At 36.9% G+C, this 21053-nt stretch overlaps 1 protein-coding gene across 1 annotated transcript in view; it reads right to left on the bottom strand.

The window, feature by feature from the left end:
* Positions 1–1139: 1139 nt before the first annotated feature.
* LOC126977378 (WD repeat-containing protein 75) overlaps positions 1140–21053 on the bottom strand; it is a 30530-nt gene continuing 10616 nt past the window's right edge. The window contains exons 3-11 of the mRNA XM_050826142.1: positions 18996–19276; positions 15446–15633; positions 14108–14272; positions 10173–10360; positions 6319–7080; positions 4271–4412; positions 3321–3463; positions 2081–2269; positions 1140–1454 (exon numbers count right to left, since the gene is read on the bottom strand). Coding sequence (XP_050682099.1) covers positions 1161–1454; positions 2081–2269; positions 3321–3463; positions 4271–4412; positions 6319–7080; positions 10173–10360; positions 14108–14272; positions 15446–15633; positions 18996–19276 — 2352 coding nt within the window. The 3' untranslated portion in view covers positions 1140–1160. The remainder of the gene's footprint in view (positions 1455–2080; positions 2270–3320; positions 3464–4270; positions 4413–6318; positions 7081–10172; positions 10361–14107; positions 14273–15445; positions 15634–18995; positions 19277–21053) is intronic.

Here is a 21053-nt window from a genome sequence, read left to right as displayed (position 1 = left end):
TCACAGAGCACAGGGTCCCCGACAATTCGAGCTGCTCTGCGCTGCACGCGGTCAAATGGATTGAACTGATACTGGGGTGCGCCAGACCAGAGATGACAGTAATACTCCATAAAGGCATAAAAGGCATTTATTTTCTCAAAATTGATTCCTTTAGAATTCTTTTTGATGTCATTTCTAATAACTACTAGATACTACTACCGCTTCGGAAACAAATGGCGCTCTCTCGAAGAAGCGGCGCAAGAAACTCTCCCAGCATTCTTTATTTGCGCTCTTTTCAATAAAAATATACAATATTGTACAGTCATTTCTATCGCTATAAAATAATCACAATCTAGTCCCAGGCTGTCCGATCATTTAGATATTCAGCAGTGGAGTAATAGGATTTACAACAGAGCCATTTTTTTTATAAAACATTAAATTCATTTATAGATAATGCCTGAACAGTGGCTGGGACTTTATTATAGAAGTGTATACATTTACCCTTAAAGCTATTATGTATCTGATGAAGCCTACTAGAATTAGTTACAAGTCCCTTATTTCTAGTGTTATAATAATGAAAATCACTATTAAGAGCATATGTGGCCGGATCTGCACTTGGTAGAGCGCTAGAATGGGCCCGGCTTGAAGTATTGCCATGCTCTATTTATGACACTCATTCTATTCGAAGCCAATTTGGCTTTGCTCGAGATTTCGAGAGCTAGTATTCTAATACTAGGCGAGGCTGTAAGGGAAGTGCTATTGAAGAGCGCTGATACAATGAATGGGGTTTTTTTAGTGGTAAACGCGCAAGCTTGAGTCTTCTGGGGGTTAAATTGGACAAGGTTCAATTTACCCCACTCCAAGACCTCGAGAGAGGACTCGATAGAAGACACAAGTTTCTCCCGGCACTGGTCCCTGTATACAGCACCACCAGTGCTGTCGTCTGCCATATATTGTACGATAAATATATAATGCATCATAAAGCTATAATTTATCGCGATATGACCAAGATAACATCACACTGCGCCCGTCACCGTAAAACTACACAAGGCTTTCCGGTGCATTTCGCCTTAGACTTAGTATCTTACCACAAAACGCTAACGTAATTTTTTTTTATATTCCTACTATACACATGTTTCTAATAATAAATAAAACAAAAGTAATCTCACAATTTATTGTAGTCATAACGTAAATATTGTAGATGTTGTATCCACATTCAAAATATCTCTGTTCAGAAGCTTTTTTAATTTCTTTTCCTTGATTTTTTCATAATCCGGTTTGCAAAGTTGTTCTGGTTTCGGTACGTGAGCTAATTTTGGCGTTTGTTCTTCGTCGTCACTCGACGAATCAACTTCCATCACATTGTCTTCTCTTTCTTGGGGCTCTTCCTGTTCTTCAAACCCGGACAGATGTTGAAGGAATGACGTGCAGAGCATGCTTATTGGGGGAATCATGTGGGGTGCTCCCGATAAGAACTGAAACAGATAGTTGTATATTGGTGTGAGAGACAATAAAATTAATCGAAATAATAATTGTTCGACTGTGTTTTTTTTTAATTATTTATGAACTACCAACAGAATTACATTAACATTAAACAAGTCTTAGGTGCTAGGGGTACATATCATTACATATATAGGCAGTTACAGCATGTAAATAAATATAAATCGTACAAAAAAAAATATAGAATAAGTAAAGGCTAAATAAGTTATGTAAATGTTAAATATATACAATGAAAGGTATATAAGAAATATATAAAATTCTCATGTCGCGGTGTTTGTAGTTAAACTCCTCCGAAACGGCTTGACCGATTGTCATGAAATTTTGAGTGCATATTGGGTAGGTCTGAGAATCGGACAACATCTATTTTTCATCCCCCTAAATGTTAAGGGTGGTCCACGCCAATTTTTTTTTTTAATTTTTTTTTTTAATTTGTTTGATTATGAGTAAGCATTAAAAATACATACAACTTAAAATTTTCACCAATATAACATCAACAGTTACTTTTGTATCGCGATTTTAATATCCGCAATACAACGTTTGCTGGGTCAGCTAGTAAGAGATAAAAATACAGAAATAATAATAACAGTTTTTCAAGAGGTACCTGTGAAATAGCGCTATTTCCGATCGCAGACATGTTCAACTGCTGTATACTTGGAGAGGAAGCGGACTTCACTTCAGACAAGTTCACTTCAGCAAGAAGCGAGCTGAAGTTCGACGCGGGAATGTTCCTCTCTTTGATAACCTCCAGTTTGTTCTCTGACGTGGACTCTGGTTCCAAGCAGTAAATTTCCTGTAGTAGAGAAAAATAATAAAGTATGATGAATATTATGTATCTATATACAGGGTGTCCCAAAGTTATGGGACATGAAGGGAAAGTACCTTAAATATCGAAGATAGGCTATTTTACTGAAAGAATACTTTATGTTACTTTTAAAAGTTAGTAATTCTGAATTCAAAGATTTTTCTAAAAATTATTTGCCTCGTCAGGGAATCGAATCGACTTAAATGTAAAAAAAAACACCCCTTCTTTTATGATGCCAATCGAAAGAATGGCCAAAAACTAATAACTCTTCTTAAGTAACATAGTATTTTAAAACACGTTTTAACTTAAATAGCTTTATATCTTCGAAAAGCGTTTTATTATGAATAAGGCAGTTATAGTGTAATTTATTTCCTTTTAAAATTCGCCCAACAAGGCGGGAACGGCTAGTTGTATGTATATATATAGTTACTGTTGATTTTGTGTAGGTATATGTAGGCACAGGAAATTGGCTTTGATACGACTAAAGACCAGTCGAAGCACGCACCATCGATAAAAACCTTGATGCTCCTATCTGCCAGAAAGCTAGTAACCCATCTGCTCAACCTGTATATACGAACCATAAGATTGCAGTTTCAATTTTGGTATTTTTATTGTTTAGTATTAATTTGTAACTGGTATACACTACATTAGAATATTTGGCGGTCCGAGGTTCGACCTATCACGGTCGCTAACTGTATAGTCTATTCTATAACTATACACTTTTGTACCAATATAATTTTAGTTTTAGGACGAGTAGTGATGTAACGTCATGCCCCGAGGGAGGGAAAAACTTGTGCTTCAATGAGATAAGTCGCAAGAAACTCATTGTCACTCTTTTAAAACAACATTTACAGCTTTATCTCGTAAATTACAGTAAAGTGATGCAACCTAAATAATAAAACGTCAAATACTCAATGTCTTAACAATAAAAAAAAAAGTACTTAAATGTAAATTAATAACTTAAAAACACAAAAATTATTCCAGTACAGTAGATGCATCAATCCGCACACATCCCGTACTCGGTAACTAATATACATACTGAATCATTCCGCATTAAATATAATCTAATTTCATCTCTGGTGGCTGCACCAAACACACATTGTTGGACCACGCCGCTGGTGGGGTCAATCACTCCCTTCTGGACTAACAATGGCTTGGAGGTGTGTGGTGTAAACACAAACACTGAAACAAAACAACAGTTGAATTAGTTCTCGATTCGAAATACTTTGATTTAAATAAATATATTACAGATTCTGGATCAAAACATTATAAAATTATATTGTTTATTATACATGATGATAGCTCAATGAATAGCGATTAATTGTAGGCATTGCTACGGGCTAACTTCGGTTGCCAAATGGAGTAGGCACTGGCTACCACCCTCTGTAGTTTTCTTAGATTTTCCATAGGTTCGTTGTGTGTTAAGTTGAGCTTGTGAGAAGAACATACAAGAAACTCAATGGCCACTCTTTTCAATCAAATACGACTATTTCACAATGGCTGTAATATACATAACAAATTAGTTTGTAAGGTGCTGCATCCAATATATGAGTCGTGTTGAAATAATTACACAATCTCTCCTCGATTTAATTCTTGTATCTTCCATTGGTCATTTTGAAAAGCATGCCCAGTGCTTCTACCTTTTCGTACCACGACTCACTCTTTTTGTGTAACAAATTAAAACCTCCTTAATTTAAACCGAGGATCGTTCGCCGGCGCAATTTTAGTGAAATGGACGCAGATCGCATGCGCGAAGATGCTCCTAAAATTGACTGGTCAGGACTCTCCAAAGTTGATACCGTTGACGAAATGGTATCTGTTTTTAACCCCTTAATCACACAGCTGTACGACTTACCCTGTCTCACTGCGGATATTAAAAAAATCCAATAAACCGTTTGAACCCAAGTGATTCCAATCGTATATTATAATGTTGTTGTTACAAACATGACATTGAATCAACTAAATATCAAACACTAATGTTCGACTAACCATCGTTCTGTTCCGTAACAACGGCCATTTTATTACTGAACAGATGCGCGGTAAGACACATTGGCCGTATCTGCACCAGCCACGTGACCGTCAAAGACAGTAGACTCCACACGGCCAAACAACTCTCCGTCGTACACACCAGCTGAAATAAAAGAACAAAGAAACTGTTAGAGGTAGGACTGCACGTGACGGCAATTCTTAACTTAAATCTCTTGCTGTTAGACAACCGATTAAAACAGGCCAGTAACATTAGTTTAGTGTGTGTGACAAGCTACGTTTTACACTCGCAATTTGTATGACACTTAGAGCGCTTTCGCACTACGTCCGATCCGAATCCGATCCGTATCCGTGGAAACACGGTCCGGTGTAGTAGTAGAACTATTTCTAACGGTTGACGGAAAGAAATCCGATGACGGAAGCCGGATCTAGTGCGTAAACTACCACAGAAATAGTTTTACGACTACTACGGACCGTGTTTTTACGAGTACGGATCGGATTCGGATCACACGTAGTGCGAAAGCGCTCGAGTTTTAAGTGTGCGTGAGTTGCTCAAAATATAGGTTAGTTCTAAAGTCTATTTTTTTTGACGTTTTCACAGCTGTCATAGTATATTTAGACCATAGTTTCTCAACCTTATATTGCTCACCGCCCACTTTGAGAATATGTTTTTTTCTAGAGTATTTTCGTGTATTTTTTTGCCTTTTTAGACTATATTTTTTAATCTACCCACGCCCCATCTGCGCCATCTCAATGCCCTCTAATTTTCTCTGCGTCTTCTACTGCCCCCCCGAAAGTCTCAAACGCCCACAAGGGGGCGTTATCGCCCACGTTGAGAACCTATGATCTAGACGTATAAATGATGTAAGACTTAAACATATTTTAGGAAGTATTTTTTATTTTAAATTATTATTTTATCAACAAATTCATATATTACTTTATTTATTGCGGTTGTTTACAAACTATATATATACAAAGTACTAAAAATTATAAATATGTCTTAATTTATTCAATACAGATTCAAAATTATTTCCATCAATTTTCATCCATAATTGGACGTAGTTCCTGAAAAACGTTCCAAGCCACAAACTTCACTTCTTAAGGAATTCGCGTTTAAAGTTTAATAAATATTCGTGTATTCCATACATATGGGTTGGGCTACTAAGTCATCATGTCATTTAAAGAGTGACAGTAGGGCTGCCATTTTTGTGTCCATAACTCATTTTTGACATGACTGTGGTTTGGAACGTTTTTCTGGAATTACGCCCAATTACAACAATTATTGTCACATTATTTTCATTATTAGTGTCACATCCAGAAACTGAATTAATATATGGTTACTGGAATAACAAATGAATAGTTTTGAATGATTGTCAAATGCGCGACATCAAAAAAAAATTAAATACGAACCGAAACTGGTCGTTGGTTGTAAACAAACAACTTGAAATGTTGGCACTTTCTGTGACATTTACTTATGACATTTTTGTGATCGATTTAAGGGACAATTAGATCCAATTTGCTTTAGGTACCAGGAAGATATTCGTTAGCAACCTCTGTTTATCAGTCAAGTTTCTTTGTACTATGTCATCGTATTTAACTATTCAATAACCGCATGTGATTTTCATAAAAAAATTAAAATAGTGTGGCTCGCGAAAAACATATACAAGTGCAATGTGGGAGGTTCCTTGGCACTGGATGCCGGCTAGAATATGGGTACCACAACGGCGCCTGTTTCTGCCGTGAAGCAGTAATGTGTAAGCATTACTGTGTTTCGGTCTGAAGGGCGCCGTAGCTAGTGAAATTACTGGGCAACTGAGACTTAACATCTTATGTCTCAAGGTGACGAGCGCAATTGTAGTGCCGCTAAGAATTTTTGAGTTTTTCAAAAATCCTTAGCGGGACTACATTGTAATGGGCAGGGCGTATCAGTTACCATCAGCTGAACGTCCTGCTCGTCTCGTCACTTATTTTCATACAAAAATTCTATAGACTAAAGTGACACAAAAGTACAGAGCAACAAACACTGTGAGAGTAATGTGAGTGGGACTTACATAGTGGGCGGCATCCTTGTTTCCAAACCGCACGTGTCGTCCCGACGGCCGCAGCGCGGGGTGCGACAGGGTCGTTCTCATGTGACAGGCGTGGGTGTCCCACAGCGTTAACTTACACCCAAACCACGCGGCTATCAAAGAGCCGTCCTGGGATATGGCCACACCACCCAAGGCACATACACCCTCAACCTTTTTTGTTTCAATCCCTTTATCACTACACGCCGACTTTACTTTATGCACGTTCAAAATCTTCCTTATAACATCATTTTCTTTATGGTCTTCTCTTAGATATGCTTCCGGTACACTATTTCCCAATCCCAAAATCTGTCCATGCTTAAAATTATTTAAAATTGGGTCAGCGAGAAACGGTGCAACTCCCGACGAATAATAGCACGCCGTCAGACATTTCCATGAAACCTTTTTTTTATTTCTATCCAGGCTGTGGTGTTGCGCCCATATTCTGAACTTCTCATCTGTGCCTGATGTTACACAAAACTCTCCCTTATTGTTGAGAGCAATAGAGAGCACATTGCAACCACCGTGGGAAAGGTTCACACAAGTGTTCAAACGATACGGTGTCGTGTTGGTGTCGGCTGCCCAGAACTTCAGATTCTCCTCAGGGTAGTTGACTCCATCGTTCCTGTACTCTGACGTCACGAGCCACGCTCCGTTACCACTCACGGCCACACATGTTACTTCCGTCTCCAATGGGAGCAGGTTTTGCCTCTCAGAAGGAATGTTGTTTTTTTCAGTTATATCAATCTGAAATTTCACAATTTTAATTATTCAATGAATATATTCCTTATAGTAGACTGCAATTTGTGAATGAGAAGTGCATTTTGGAAAATAACTTATTTGCACAATTCCAATCCATTCCCTTCTTTCGCACAGAAATTATTCGAAATTGAGTAATCTTCTATACACCAACCAGTAATTATTATTAACAGGGCACATAGTTCGACGGACAGATGCCCGTTGGGGCAGTAAAGTCCTCGAATCGCGACCACGTACCGGAAGACGCAGTGTAGGTAGGCCCCCCACAACATGGACCGATCTGGTCAAGATCGCCGGAATACGTTGGATGAGGCAGCAGAAATGAGATCGAACAATTTTGATCAAATTTTATATTTATATAAGCCTGTCGATTGGCAACACTAATGTAGAAATATCATGACTTCGACAGTTGAAACTATTGTTCCCCTCAACTCCTTTCCTCTTATAACATGTCAAACATTTTAAATTATTTAATATACGACTCTGAGATCTTTGACGGACAGACACCATCTTGTCTTGTTTTAAATATTACATATAACCTCAAGCACGCACGCCTACTACCTAAGTAGAAAAATTTAAAAGTTAAAGTTAGGTATCTAAGTTCCCAACAAAGCCTTTGCATTTTAAGTTTATCGATAATACGTTTGTTTCCAGATAAACACAATTTAACAAAAATCATTAGTCGTCACTAATAGATGGTATTCATAATTCGTTCATAAACTTTGTTTTCATATTTTATTTGTGTATTAATCCTAGAAGTGCGGGTTATCACTTTAAAAACATACAAAAAATTGTGTAGATTTACAAGAGCGACATCTCAAGTCAATTTCCTAATAAGCAAATATTGGGGTTGAGCAGGTTATCAACTGTAATGTAGATCCTGTAGATGAAGCCACAACCTGAGAGTTGAACAAAGCATACAAGATTTTATAACGATACGTCACGCGAACGGTAAGCTCAGTTGGCATAGCACTCGCGAGAGGTCGCGGGTTCGAGTCCCGCATCGTTCATAAAATTTTGTTTTCAAATTTTATTTGTGTACTTATCCTAGAAGTGAGGGTTATCACTTTAAAAACATACCAAATTTAATATATGTTCTGTTTATTATCAGACACCAAACAACCCTCGGTCTCTGATGTGTTGATAAAAATAAAATATGACAGGCACAGCTTACTGTCTAATGAACTATAATAAATCTATTTGTATATACCTTACTTGTATATTTGCACTTTATATACCTTAGCAGGGAATTTGCTTTTGCTACAGTAATTTATAAAATACTAGCTGGCCCAGCAAACGTTGTATTGCCATATAAAGTAATAAAAAAATTCAATAATTAATATTTTTAGGGTATAAAAATAGATGACGACCGATTCTCAGACCTATCAAATATATCGTACATAAACTTTATCGTACTACAATAATCATTATATTCGATTGCCATATTGCAACTCTATTGCGTGTCTGTGGATGGAATAGAATAATATTAAGATCGCGATACAAAAGTAAGTGTTGATCGTAGATTGGTGAAAATTTGAATTTGTATGTATTTTTTAATGCTGACTCATAATCAAACAAATTTAAAAAAAATAAAAATTTCGTGTGGACCACCACCCTTAACATTTAGGGGGATGAAAAATAGATGTTGTCCGATTCTCAGAGCTACCAAACGAATGGTGTAAATATTTATGTAGACATCTATATATATAAAAATGAATTGCTGTTCGTTAGTCTCGCTAAAACATGAGAACGGATATGGACCGATTTCGCAAAATTTGGCCTTGAATTATTTGTGGAAGTCCAGAGAAGGTTTAAAATGTGAATAAATATGAAAATGCTCGGAATTAAATAAAAAATAACATCAACAACAAAAATTAATTTGTTTCTTGGATGTGTCCCCTGTCGCTTAGAAATAAAATTAATATAATAATTTAAAATGCATAAATAATTAGAATTTTTATATCATTCTAACTTTCTCAGGAGGTAAAAAAGAAACTTAATTTTAGCTAACCATAGTTGGAGGTTTCTTACAATTTTTAACTATCTATCAGATTATTTTTATGTAAATTGATAAAATATGGCGATACCTTCATTTAATATAAAGTTAATAAAGTTTTAGGAAATAAAGATATTTATAAGTACTTCGTGCTTAGGCATGTGTGTACGCGGACGAAGTCGAGGGTATCAGCTAGTAAATAATAAATATTTGGCTCAAGTTGAAATCATTATACGCGTATGAGAAAAAAAAATTGGCTATTCCCAGTATTATTTCTTGACAGCTAAAGTATGTTTATATAAGTCAACTGTACATTAACGGCCGTTCCCAATATTCAGCCTACCTCTTACTTGAGATAAAAATCTAACTATCGTTGACTTTTCTGTCCGAATAAACTTGTCGACGGTAAATCACCTTATCCGTACACGTCCCAATATAAGGCGATAAGAATGACTTATCGGGTATATTGGGACAGCTTCAGATTATTGACAGCTAATTACTGACAGTAGAAGGTAGTAATTTATCTCCATCTGTAGATAGTATAATGGGAACGGCCGTAAATATTAGAGATGAAACGAATATCCGGTAACAATCCGGTATCCGGCCTATCCGGCGGCCTTAATACTATCCGGCCGAATAACGGATTACTACCTACTATTCAGCCGGATAGGCATCAGGCCGAATTAAAAAAATAAAAATATAAAAAATATATTTTTAAGTAATTATTTGCTTTATTAGTAGTTAGTTTTAGTATCACTTAAGAATTATAATTAGTTTAGTTTTAGTTGTAAATTTTTAATCACACCATAGTAAATTAATGTAATAGAAAAAAAATTATTAATTAGTACTCATACTGCACTAAAGGCATATTATGCGCCGCCTACGCAAGTCTGTGTTTGTGTATGCGATACACCAAACGGCAAAGTTCCGCCGGATATTCGGCTATTCGGCCACATGGTAGGCCGAATAACCGGTATCCGGCCAAACTGCTAACCGTTTCATCTCTAGTAAATATAGCAACCACAGTAGTACCTTTCCTTATTATTGAGATGTTAGTTGGAGTGGTGAGATTGTTTCTACTCACGTTATATAACACCTTGTCTACTGATGTCGAGTACAACTGTAGGAAGCCGGTGCGTCCTGGAATTATCAGACATTTGGAACGGCTGTCGTACACAAGCGGAGTCCCAAAAGCGCGTGTCGTTGTTGAAAGGCCCCCGCACTCTAATATTGTTGAAACTACCCTCATGGGCATGCTAGCGATGACAACAGCTGTTGAAGTTATGAACTAATCATTATTTTTGCTTATTACTCATAGCGTATTACGTCTATACCTATATGTAGGTGAGGTTTACCAGTGGGAGGCTCCTTTGCACAGCATGCCCGCTAGATTATGGGTACCACAACGGCGCTTATCTGCCGTGAAGCAGTAATATCTAAACATTACTGGGTTTCGGTCTGAAGGGCGCCGTAGCTATTGAAATTACTGGGCAAATGAGACTTAACATCGTATGTCTCAAGGTGACAAGCGCTGTAGTACTGTTCAGAATTTCGGGGTTCGTCAATAATCCTGAGCGGCACTGCATTGTAATGGGCAGGGCGTATCAATTACCATCAGCTGAACGCCTTGCTCGTCTCGTCCCTAAATTTCATAAAAAAAGAGGTCTATTAAATACTCATGAACTCCCAACTGCATATCTTAAATTTATTATCCCGGGAGTACTTTACTGAACTAGTGTTATTTTTGTGCCAGGTGGATAGTTGGTGTATCATATGTGTACCGATTCAATAGCTTGTGGTTTTTTTTATGAAAGAGGAGGACAAACGAGCGTACGGCTCATCAGACCGTAAGTGATCACCGCCGGCAACATTCTCTTGCAACACCAGTGGAAGCACAGGAGCGTTGCCGGACTTTTACTAAGGTGTACGCACTTTTTTTTAAGTACCCATGTCGTGTCGTTCTGGAAACACCGCACAAGGAAGCTCATTCCACAGCTTGGTTGTACGTGGATGAAAGTTCCTTGAAAATCGCATTGTGGTGGAACGCCACATATCCAGATGGTGGAGATGATATTGTAATTTAGTTGCGTATCGGGCGAAGGTGGAATTCGGCGGCAAGAATCATTTCACAGCTCATCGGAACACTCGCCGTGATAAATGCGGTACAAAACCAGACATACAGAACCGACGTCTCTATGCAACGCCAAGTGATCTAGGCTTTCACAGAGCACTGGGTTCTCTCTGCGTTGCACGCGGTCAAATGGTTCGAGCTGATGCTGGGGTGCGCCTTACAAGAGGTGACAGAAATACTCCTTATGTACCCGGACCTGTGCTTTGTAGAGCCCTAGAATGTGGGCCGGCTTGAAGTGTTGCCATTCTCTACTTATGAGGTCTTATTGCTTTCCAGATGACCGAAGTGCAATATGCAATTGCAGAATGCAACCGCTCGAGATTTCGAGACCCAGTATTCCGATACTAGGCGAGGCAAAGTGTTGTTGAAGAGCAGTGACACGAAAAATGGTTGGTTTTTGTGGTAAATGCGCAAATCTGAGGGTAACATTGCAAAAGGTTCATTTTACCCACTTCGCGACCTTTCTCTTGAGAGGACACGATAGATACAAGTTTCTTTCAACACTGATAGACGATTTCCCAAGAGGGCCCACGTGCTGCCCCCCATCAGTGTGTTAGGTATACCAGATAATCGCTTGCCAACCGCCCATTGCGAAAGCCGTACTTTCGGTCGATGATCAACTGGTGACCCTCTAGGTCTTACCATCATTATCAAGCTTACTAAACATTTTGCTCAATTTTATATTCGGGGTATGTTAAATATTCTGTGTCGCTCGGCCGAGATATCTGCGTCGCCGTAACACACCACAAGGCCAGCTGCGCCGTCTCAAGGTGGTGGTGCATGGCCTTTAAATTGGATTGGATTCCCCTGATGTTGCAAAAGTCCACATTAAGTACGCTGAGTGCGAGATTTGAGATTCTCCTGAGGTCTTTTACTATCGTTACTTCAAAACAGTGCGAATAGTTTTGAAGTGACGATTATTTTCCGTTCCGCAATATTAAAATATTGATAGGTCGCGATATGCCTGTGTGACGTCACAATAATCATGTTATGACCAGGGAGCGTACATGTCATGCCGATGACAGGCGTATGACGCCAAGCTACATACAGGATGAAAAAAAAGAAATGTTGGTTTTCATGACTATCTCTTCATTTTATTGTGCGTGTTATTTAGAGGTGTTCGCAACGGCTATATATTGAAATCGCGTTATAACGATACGCTATTTTTAAAACGCCTATTTTTTTTTCGCTATAATATATTAGTTCACTTCGTTATGACTTATGACGCGTTTCATTATCGTTGCTATTCGTTACAGAATGTCGATGTATCGTGCGCTGTATTATTCTATACATTATTGCTGTGAGAGCTTTTAAAAGTGCTTACTAATAATGTATTAATAAAAAAATTGAACTTCCCTTCAAACTTATATACAGGCTTTGGACTGTCTGACTGAAATTATGATTTATGGTAAAATATAATTATTTTATTTATGCAAAACTAAATTTAGGTACAACTTTTAAAACTATTCTATAAAACAAACTTTACAAACAATCAATTCAAAATCATTCACAAACGCAAGATAGTCAATATTCAATACAAATTAACTACATCATACAAAGTCAAGTAATTTAATATTTATTCAAACAAACAAAATAATCTAACGCGTTGGATAGCCGAACAAAATATATTCATTTGCCTAATATATTTCCACTTACAGCTGGACTTTTATTTGAATATAAACGTTATGCAGTGCTCTTAGAGCATAATTTGGCAGGTGACGAAAATAGCGTATCACATGAATTATAAACGACTTTCATTTGAATTTAGTTCTTATGCAGTACTCTTAGAGCATAATTTGGCAGGTGACAAAAATCGCGTATCGCATAAATATTAAATAACGCTTTCTAGTTTTAATAAATATTAGGTGATATGATTAGAAATATGTATATAATAGATTATTATATCAGCTATCTAATATAACGAACACCTCTAGTGTTATTTAGAGATAAATTAATTAGTTATAATTTATAACTAACGCAGTAGTTTCTGTAATACAAAAATAAGTATTTAATGGGTTAGAAACAAAATGCATCATTGTGTGTGTGGATGGTGAAGATATGGTGTTACCGTCATTTAAATTTTATGGCATAGTGTGCTTTGAATTGCACCGATATTGCGTTTTATATTTCCAACTTGTTGACTACGGAGAAGACGCAACTGAGAGATAGTACTTTATATCATATTCAGCGGTGGATTTACACTAGGGGCAGTTGGGGCAAGTGCCCAGGGCAGCAAATTTTTAAAGGCGGCAAAATTTTGAGGGTGAAAAAAATTTTTTTAGTGATCAGGATTGGTCATATATTTAATTATGAGTCACCCTTAGTGCCAAATTTATAATTGTTAGAAAAAACAAATATTTATTCATTATTTTAGAATATATAACATATCACAAAGTTTCTGCAATAAATTAGTTACTATAGTTTTAAAAATTAAAATATATAAACTATAACGTTTATGTAAAATTCCAGTATTGGGGCGGATTTAGTTCCGGTGCCCAGGGGCGGCATTAAGTTTAAATCCGGCCCTGATCATATTACACAATAAAGCATTTTGTTTCCATCCCATTAAATACTTATTTTTTATATTTCAGACACTATTATGTTAGAATCAAACGTTGATAGACTATCTGTCACTACGTTTTTTGAAACATCCTTCGTGTTTTCATAATATGACGAAACGGGCATGAAATGTACGCTCCCTGGTTATGACCATGCCTCGTGTAGTGACGTCACAGCGTCTGCGACCCCTCGGGAGCTAGATAAGTTGATATTTCGGTACCTACACGTCGTCGTATGAAAAATATTTTTACACATACTTGTTGTTTTAGAGAACGTATGTACGTATACTCCATAGTAGCAAAAAAAATGTATTTAATCTACATACTTACAGTTATTAGACAGTGTGATGGCAATGTGTGTGTCGTTAACGCTAATGAATCTCACGTGTCCCGGGAGTCGCGGAATAAAATTTTTCTCTCCAGCTTTATTTGCAAGATGTCCTAGCGTCCATTTGACTAAAACTTTTTCCATACCGCCAGAGATAAGGTAACTTCCTGTAATAAAAAAAAATGTTGAATGAATACTCTTAGTAACTTTATCTACACCCATGATTTAAATCCTCTATTAAAGATTCTGAAACAGGTAGCTTATTTATATCTAACATTAAAACAGCCAATGTCGTAATAACCATTGCATCATCCAAACGAGTGTTGTAATGTTGTACTGAATTTCATAACAACACTCCTTGATTTTTTTTCGATCCCTTCATGCGCAGAGTTTCAACAAACAGCCACATTCTTATTGCTCGATGCGTTGTATCTGTATGAATTTCAAAAAGAGAACATTTTCGTGTACGCGCTTTCCACACTACCAGAACGTGGCGCGCCGTAAAAAATAGTAGGTTATTCGGAACCCCGCCATTTTTCTTGAAAAAATGAGCGATTCAAGTTTTGACAGCACACCGCCGGATATTATAAACGCTGCAAAAGAACATAATGTTCAAGTGAATTTTAATAATTGCACTATACAAAATGTAAATTACTACTAAAATAAATAATTCTTCAGTTTATTTGTATATAATCAGTAATGATATTAGGTTACTACTAGGACTGGCTGTTTTAATGTTAGCAGTAAACTAACTGTTTCACAATCTTTTAAAGGATTCATATTTTGGGTGTAGATAAAGCCTTGAATGCAAATGTATATTAAAATTAAAAAAAAAATAATTAAAATGATAATTAGGCATTAAAACACTCATGTGATACTATTATCACAAATCCCTCATTCGTGTTTTAATATCAACCCCTTATTACACAATAGTTGCATAAATAACTATGAATATTATATAATATATATACATTACAAATGGAGAAAAACAGAAAAACGCCAATATTTGCATTTTAGGAAATTGACTTGGGTTGAGCAGCTTATCAACTGTAAAGTAGATCATGTAGATGAAGCCAAATTTTATTTGTGTATTAATCCTAGAAGTGAGGGTTATCACTTTAAAAACATAACAAATTGTAAGTTAATTTATTGAATTAGGCGTTACTTTGCGGAAATCCATAATTATACAAATGATTTAAGTATAGGCATCATCAGGACGTGTTGTCTCGCCAAAATCTGGCACGCGACGTCTCGTGGAATTAACACTAAAGAAAACTTAAATCATTTGTATAAATTGTAAGTTATTAATTCATTCTTGCAAGGAACTTATAGCAACTGACCAGAATTAGTAAAACACACAGCCAGTAATGGCAGGAAGTGCCAGTGTACAACTTCTTTTGCTTGATTCTTTGGTTCATACAGGTCGCCTCTTATTATCGTTGCCTTCCCGAGAGCGTCGCCCACTGCGACCCAACCTTGCTTATTTCCTGCTACACATAACAGACGGAACGGCCCAACTGAAAAACACCTGCAATGTATTGAAGTATTGTATTGAGTAATGGAATTTGAAACAGTACACTTCACTTAAAGCCGCGCCTAGTATCGGATTACTGGGTCTCGAAATCTCGAGCGATTGCCAATTCCGTGGCCATCTGGAGGGCAAAGCCAAATTGATTCGAAGAAGCTGGGCGTCATTAATAGAGCACGGCAATACTTCAAGCCGGCCCACATTCTAGCGTTCTACAAAGCGCAGGTCCGGCCACACATGGAGTATTGCTGTCATCTCTGGTCTGGCGCACCCCAGTATCAGCTCGATCCATTTGACCGCGTGCAACATAGAGCAGCTCGAATTGTCAGGGACTCAGTGCTCTGTGAACGGCTGGATCTCTTGGCGTTGCGTAGAGACGTCGCTTCATTGTGTGTCTTCTACCGCATCTATCACGGGGAGTGTTCCGAAGAGCTGTTTAACCTGATTCCTGCCGCCGAATTCCACCTTCGCACGACACGCCACTTCATTTCCACTTTCATTTCATCCCCACCATCTGGATGTGTGGCGGTCCTTTACAGTGCGGTTTTCAAGGAACTTTCTCCCTCGTACTACAAAGCTATGGAATGAGCTTCCTTGTGCGGTGTTTCCGGGACACTACGACATGGGTACCTTCAAAAAAAGCGCGTACACCTTCCTTAAAAGCCGGCAACGCTCTTGTGATTCCTCTGGTGTTGCAAGAGAAAGGGCGGCGGTGATCACTTAACACCAGGTGACCCGTACGCTCGTTTGTCCTCCTATTCCATAAAAAAAAAAATACCTTCACTCATATTTTAGAAGCTTACATATTCGTTTTGGATGATTAATTTTCCGTTCCCAATATACTATCTACAGATAGAGATAGATTACTACCTTCTAGCACGGACTAGTAAAAAAATAAGGACTCCGTGTCGCCTTACATAACAGTGTAGCACCAAAACAAGAAGATTAAGGTGTAAATACGTAGCGCCACGCACACACTTACATTACTACAGGCCGATAGGCGGCCATTATGAGAATTATCATCATCTGTGACAGATCAGTTTGCGTCTCAATAAAATATTTTAAAATGCCGTCGTGCGTTGTGTAATAACGATACTATATAAGTATTTGTGGCCATATATGATTATTAAAGGGTGAACAAATTGTGTAACTAGTATCCCCCGTAATCGAACACACACTAGCATAACGGTTCTTCACTTGCTAATATCACGGCGCGGAGGCATTCTTTTTTTACTCGTCCGTGACTTCTAGATAAAGAAATTAGCTGTCAATAATCTGAAGCTGCCCCAATATACGACAGCCAATATTACTGACAGCTACAGATACGGATAATATAGGGACGCGTGAATTGCAATTCCCATACAAACTTCTATCGCTGGTAAGCTATACGTCATCCCATTGACAGACAGCATGCACGGATATGATGAGTTACCGTCAAAAGTTTATTGGGATAGAAAAGTCAGCGATGGTTAGGATTTTTATCTCAAGTAGGCCACAACCGGAGATAGACTGAATATTGGGAACGGCCATAAGAGAACAACTAACTACAAAGAGTTAAAGAAAATATAAACTGCTTGTTGGTATGGTATGGTATAGGGGCTCCTGTTTCCGCAATTAAACCACTAGCATGGGTCCATTTTTCGTGCAGTAATGGCCAGTTACTCCAACCAGCCCAGCTCCTTCCAGAAGTTCAGAACATTCCTGGGGTGTTCGCAGACTTCCTGGAGCGACCTCGTAGTGGTTAAGGTTTTTGCCCGTTGGTTGGCCACCCCCGCACATTCCAGGATTACGTGAGCGACCGTTTCGTCTTCGGCCAGACAGCCTCTGCACTTAGGACTGTCCGTTACGCCGATTGTGAAGAGGTGTTTGTTTAGTGATGTGCTAACTGTTTGTTATAATATATAGTCTACTATGTGTAAAAACTTTAATGTAACTATATTACTGTGGATTTTTAAAATGCTTGTTCTCAGTAATCTTTATATATATAAGAGATTTCCACATATATAGTGACTCATCACGATATCTCTGGAACCATTAGAGCTAAAGACTTTAAATTTGGTAGGAATATTCTTTTCACCGAGTAGAGGTCAGCTAAGAACGCATTTTACGAAATTCCAGACCTAACTATTTATATTTCCAATATTTGTTTTGTATGGACTTATTTTCTATGAGAGAATTTATTGACGCACGGTTTGACAGTTCCGCTGTGAAACAATTTCATTATAAGATCTGAATGCTTATTTTACGAAACAATAATTCTTGATGTTATGAAATATTATTGACAAATATATAAAAAATTAGTATTTTATTTATTATGTACAGAACAACGTCTGTCGGGTCAGCTAGTAGGTTATAATAGGCCCATGATTATATGTATGTTACTGTATAACTAATTATATTTATTTATTTATAACTTGTACCATGAAATAACCTACAATAATTAATTGAATGAGTAACTACAATGTTGAGTTGAATGCTAACTATCAACGCTATTTGGGGTATATTACCCATATTTTGTACTCCATATTCTAAGATAAGTATAAATTAAGTTATTATTTTAGAAATGAAGCAAGAAATCGTATAAGAAAGACAGGAGGAATGATGAATGGACAGAAGGAGAGTAACAACAAAAAAGTAAATATAAACCTGACGACCTGTATAGCCGAGTGGTTAGCGATCCTACCTACTAAGCTAGAGGTCCCGGGTTCGAATCACGGTAGGTGCAAGCATTTATATGATGAATATGGGTGTTTGTTTCCGAGTCATGGATGTTTAAATGTATCTATGTATGTTTATATGAATTTATGTATGTTTTAGTAAGTATATTGTATTAAATATATCATTATCTTGTAACCCATAACACAGGCTATATATGCTTAACTTGGGGCAAGATAATTTGTGTAAAAAGTGTGTCAATATTATTATTATTATTTTAAAACTAACTATTTAAAACAATATCTTTTTTTTATAAAGAAGTTTAGAAGAAATTAATTTATTATAACACCAATAAAGTTAATATAAAAAGTATTCAATATTTGAATTGAGCTATATACCAGTGGGAGGCTCCTTTGCACAGGATGCTTGGTACGGGTTAAATTATGGGTACTACAACGGCGCCTACTTCTGCTGTGAAGCAGTTATGTGTAAGCATTATTGTGTTTCGGTCTGTAAGGTGCCGAAGCTGAGACCTAACATCTTATACCTCAAGGTGACGAGCGCCATTGTTGTGCCGATCAGAAATTTTGGGATTTTCAAAAATCATGCGGCACAGCATTGTAATGGGCAGGGTGTATCAATTACCATCAGCTGAACGTCCTGCTTGTCTCATGCCTTATTGTCATAAAAAAAAATACACTACTTACGCTTTTATATGTGGCTGTATAATATTTTGCACGTAAACTAGATCTGAACCATTTACAATGGAAACGAAGGGTTCATCTTTGTAAAGACCAATTGCCACAGATATGAAGTCATTGTATATGGGAAACGTTTCTGGATATTCCTGAAGTAGTTCTCCGGTTTTCACAGAGTACAAGCCTAAATGAAGGAATTGGACTGCTGAATTTCCCGACACCACAAAACATCTGGTGCTATCTACCATGTCAAATGACAAAGCTTCCATGTTGGCTGATATTTGAAGTTTCTGAAAGATAAAAAAATTATTCTTTTATAAATAAATTATTTGCAAAATACAATCAAATCAAAGTTGATTTATTCAATAAGGTTGAAATATAATACTTATGAATGTTAAAATTCATACATTTTACTATTTACCATCACTTTGGAAAAGGTTGACATTTATGAGAACAAGGGTTAAGAATTCATTGCCACTTTTGTAGTGTCATGATCTTTAAAATAAAAAAGTACATTGCTTAGATAATTTATGTCTAGATAGTGTCTCTTGCTGTTAGACAACCGATAAATACAAGCCAGGAATATTAGTTTAGCGATCATGACAAGCTACGTCTCGCGAGTGTACGATTTGTGTGACACTTTGTTTTAGAGTGTGTAAATTACTCAAAATAGAGGTTAGCTCTAAACGCAATTGTTTTCGTCGACCTACATGAAATGCCTCCTCACCTTTGTTTTCACTCCTTTTATAAATACTTTATGTAAATATATTAAACAAAATAATATTAAGTTATGACTAACACAATAAATGTTTTCTATAAGTTATATTATCAGTGTTTGTCATTACTATAATCACTTGTAAATTCGTTTACACCGATCAAATGACACACTCTAAGCTTGTTGGTCTACTGAAACGTGACATTGGCGAGTTGTGGTGCCCCTTCCACAGAAGCCACTAGAAAGAATAGAATAGAATCTAAGGTTAATTGATTGTATCCATAGTATGATATAGAAACATAGGACTTATACCTAGCTTATCTTGCAGTGTCTTGACAATGACCAAAGGATCACTTAACAACAGGTGACCAGGATATTTATTGCTTATTCTTCAATTTTTAACCTGTGTATGATTATTGACACACACAAATTATCTTGCCCCAAGTTAAGCATATATAGCCTGTGTTATGGGTTACAAGACAATGATATATTTGATACAATATACTTACTTAAAAATACATAAATTTATATAAACATACATAAATACATTTAAACATCCATGACTCGGAAACAAACATCCATATTCATCATATAAATGCTTGCAGCTACCGGGATTCGAACCCGGGACCTCTAGCTTAGTAGGTAGGATCGCTAACCACTCGGCTATACAGGTCGTCGTTATTCCTAATCTATTTCAATTATGTTTTTGTACTTTATTGGATCTGTTATTCATAATATTTTTTTTTATGAAAATAAGGGATGAGACCAGCAGGATGTTCAGCTGATGGTAATTGTACACCCTGCCCAATATGAAGCAGTGCCACAAAGGATTCTTGAAAAAACAACAATAATTCTCAGCGGTTCTACAATTGCAGTGGTCACCTTGAGACATAAGATGTTAAGTCTCATTTTTCACACAAGCCACAATAGAATAGAAGAAATACTAAAAAACAAAATATTCGAGATCGACTCGCACTTGGCCGGTTTTTTAATTATCTCTTTATAATTTTCACTAGTGAGAAAATGGGATTTTTTTCCCTTTACCAATACTAACACATTTAAACTTTCATCTAATTGACAATTTATGTCAGTTATGTTTGAGTTATCCATGATTATCCACCAAAACAAATAATAATAATGTTTACATCATCCAAAGTGTCTATGTTATAAGATTGCCCGACAATAGAATGGAATAAAATGATAATATTTATTCAACATAGGGAGTGAACATAAGATATTGCATCAACACTTGGTAACTTCATGAAGCTAGCTCGTAAAGGGGCTTTGACATGGGGAGAATAACTGACAAGAAACTCCCAGCCGATATTTTTAGGCATGTAACAACTTAACCT

This window comes from Leptidea sinapis, chromosome 45 (genome assembly GCF_905404315.1).
Source record: "Leptidea sinapis chromosome 45, ilLepSina1.1, whole genome shotgun sequence".
NCBI classification, from domain to species: Eukaryota; Metazoa; Arthropoda; class Insecta; order Lepidoptera; family Pieridae; genus Leptidea; species Leptidea sinapis.
This window is presented reverse-complemented; position numbering and strand designations above follow the sequence as displayed.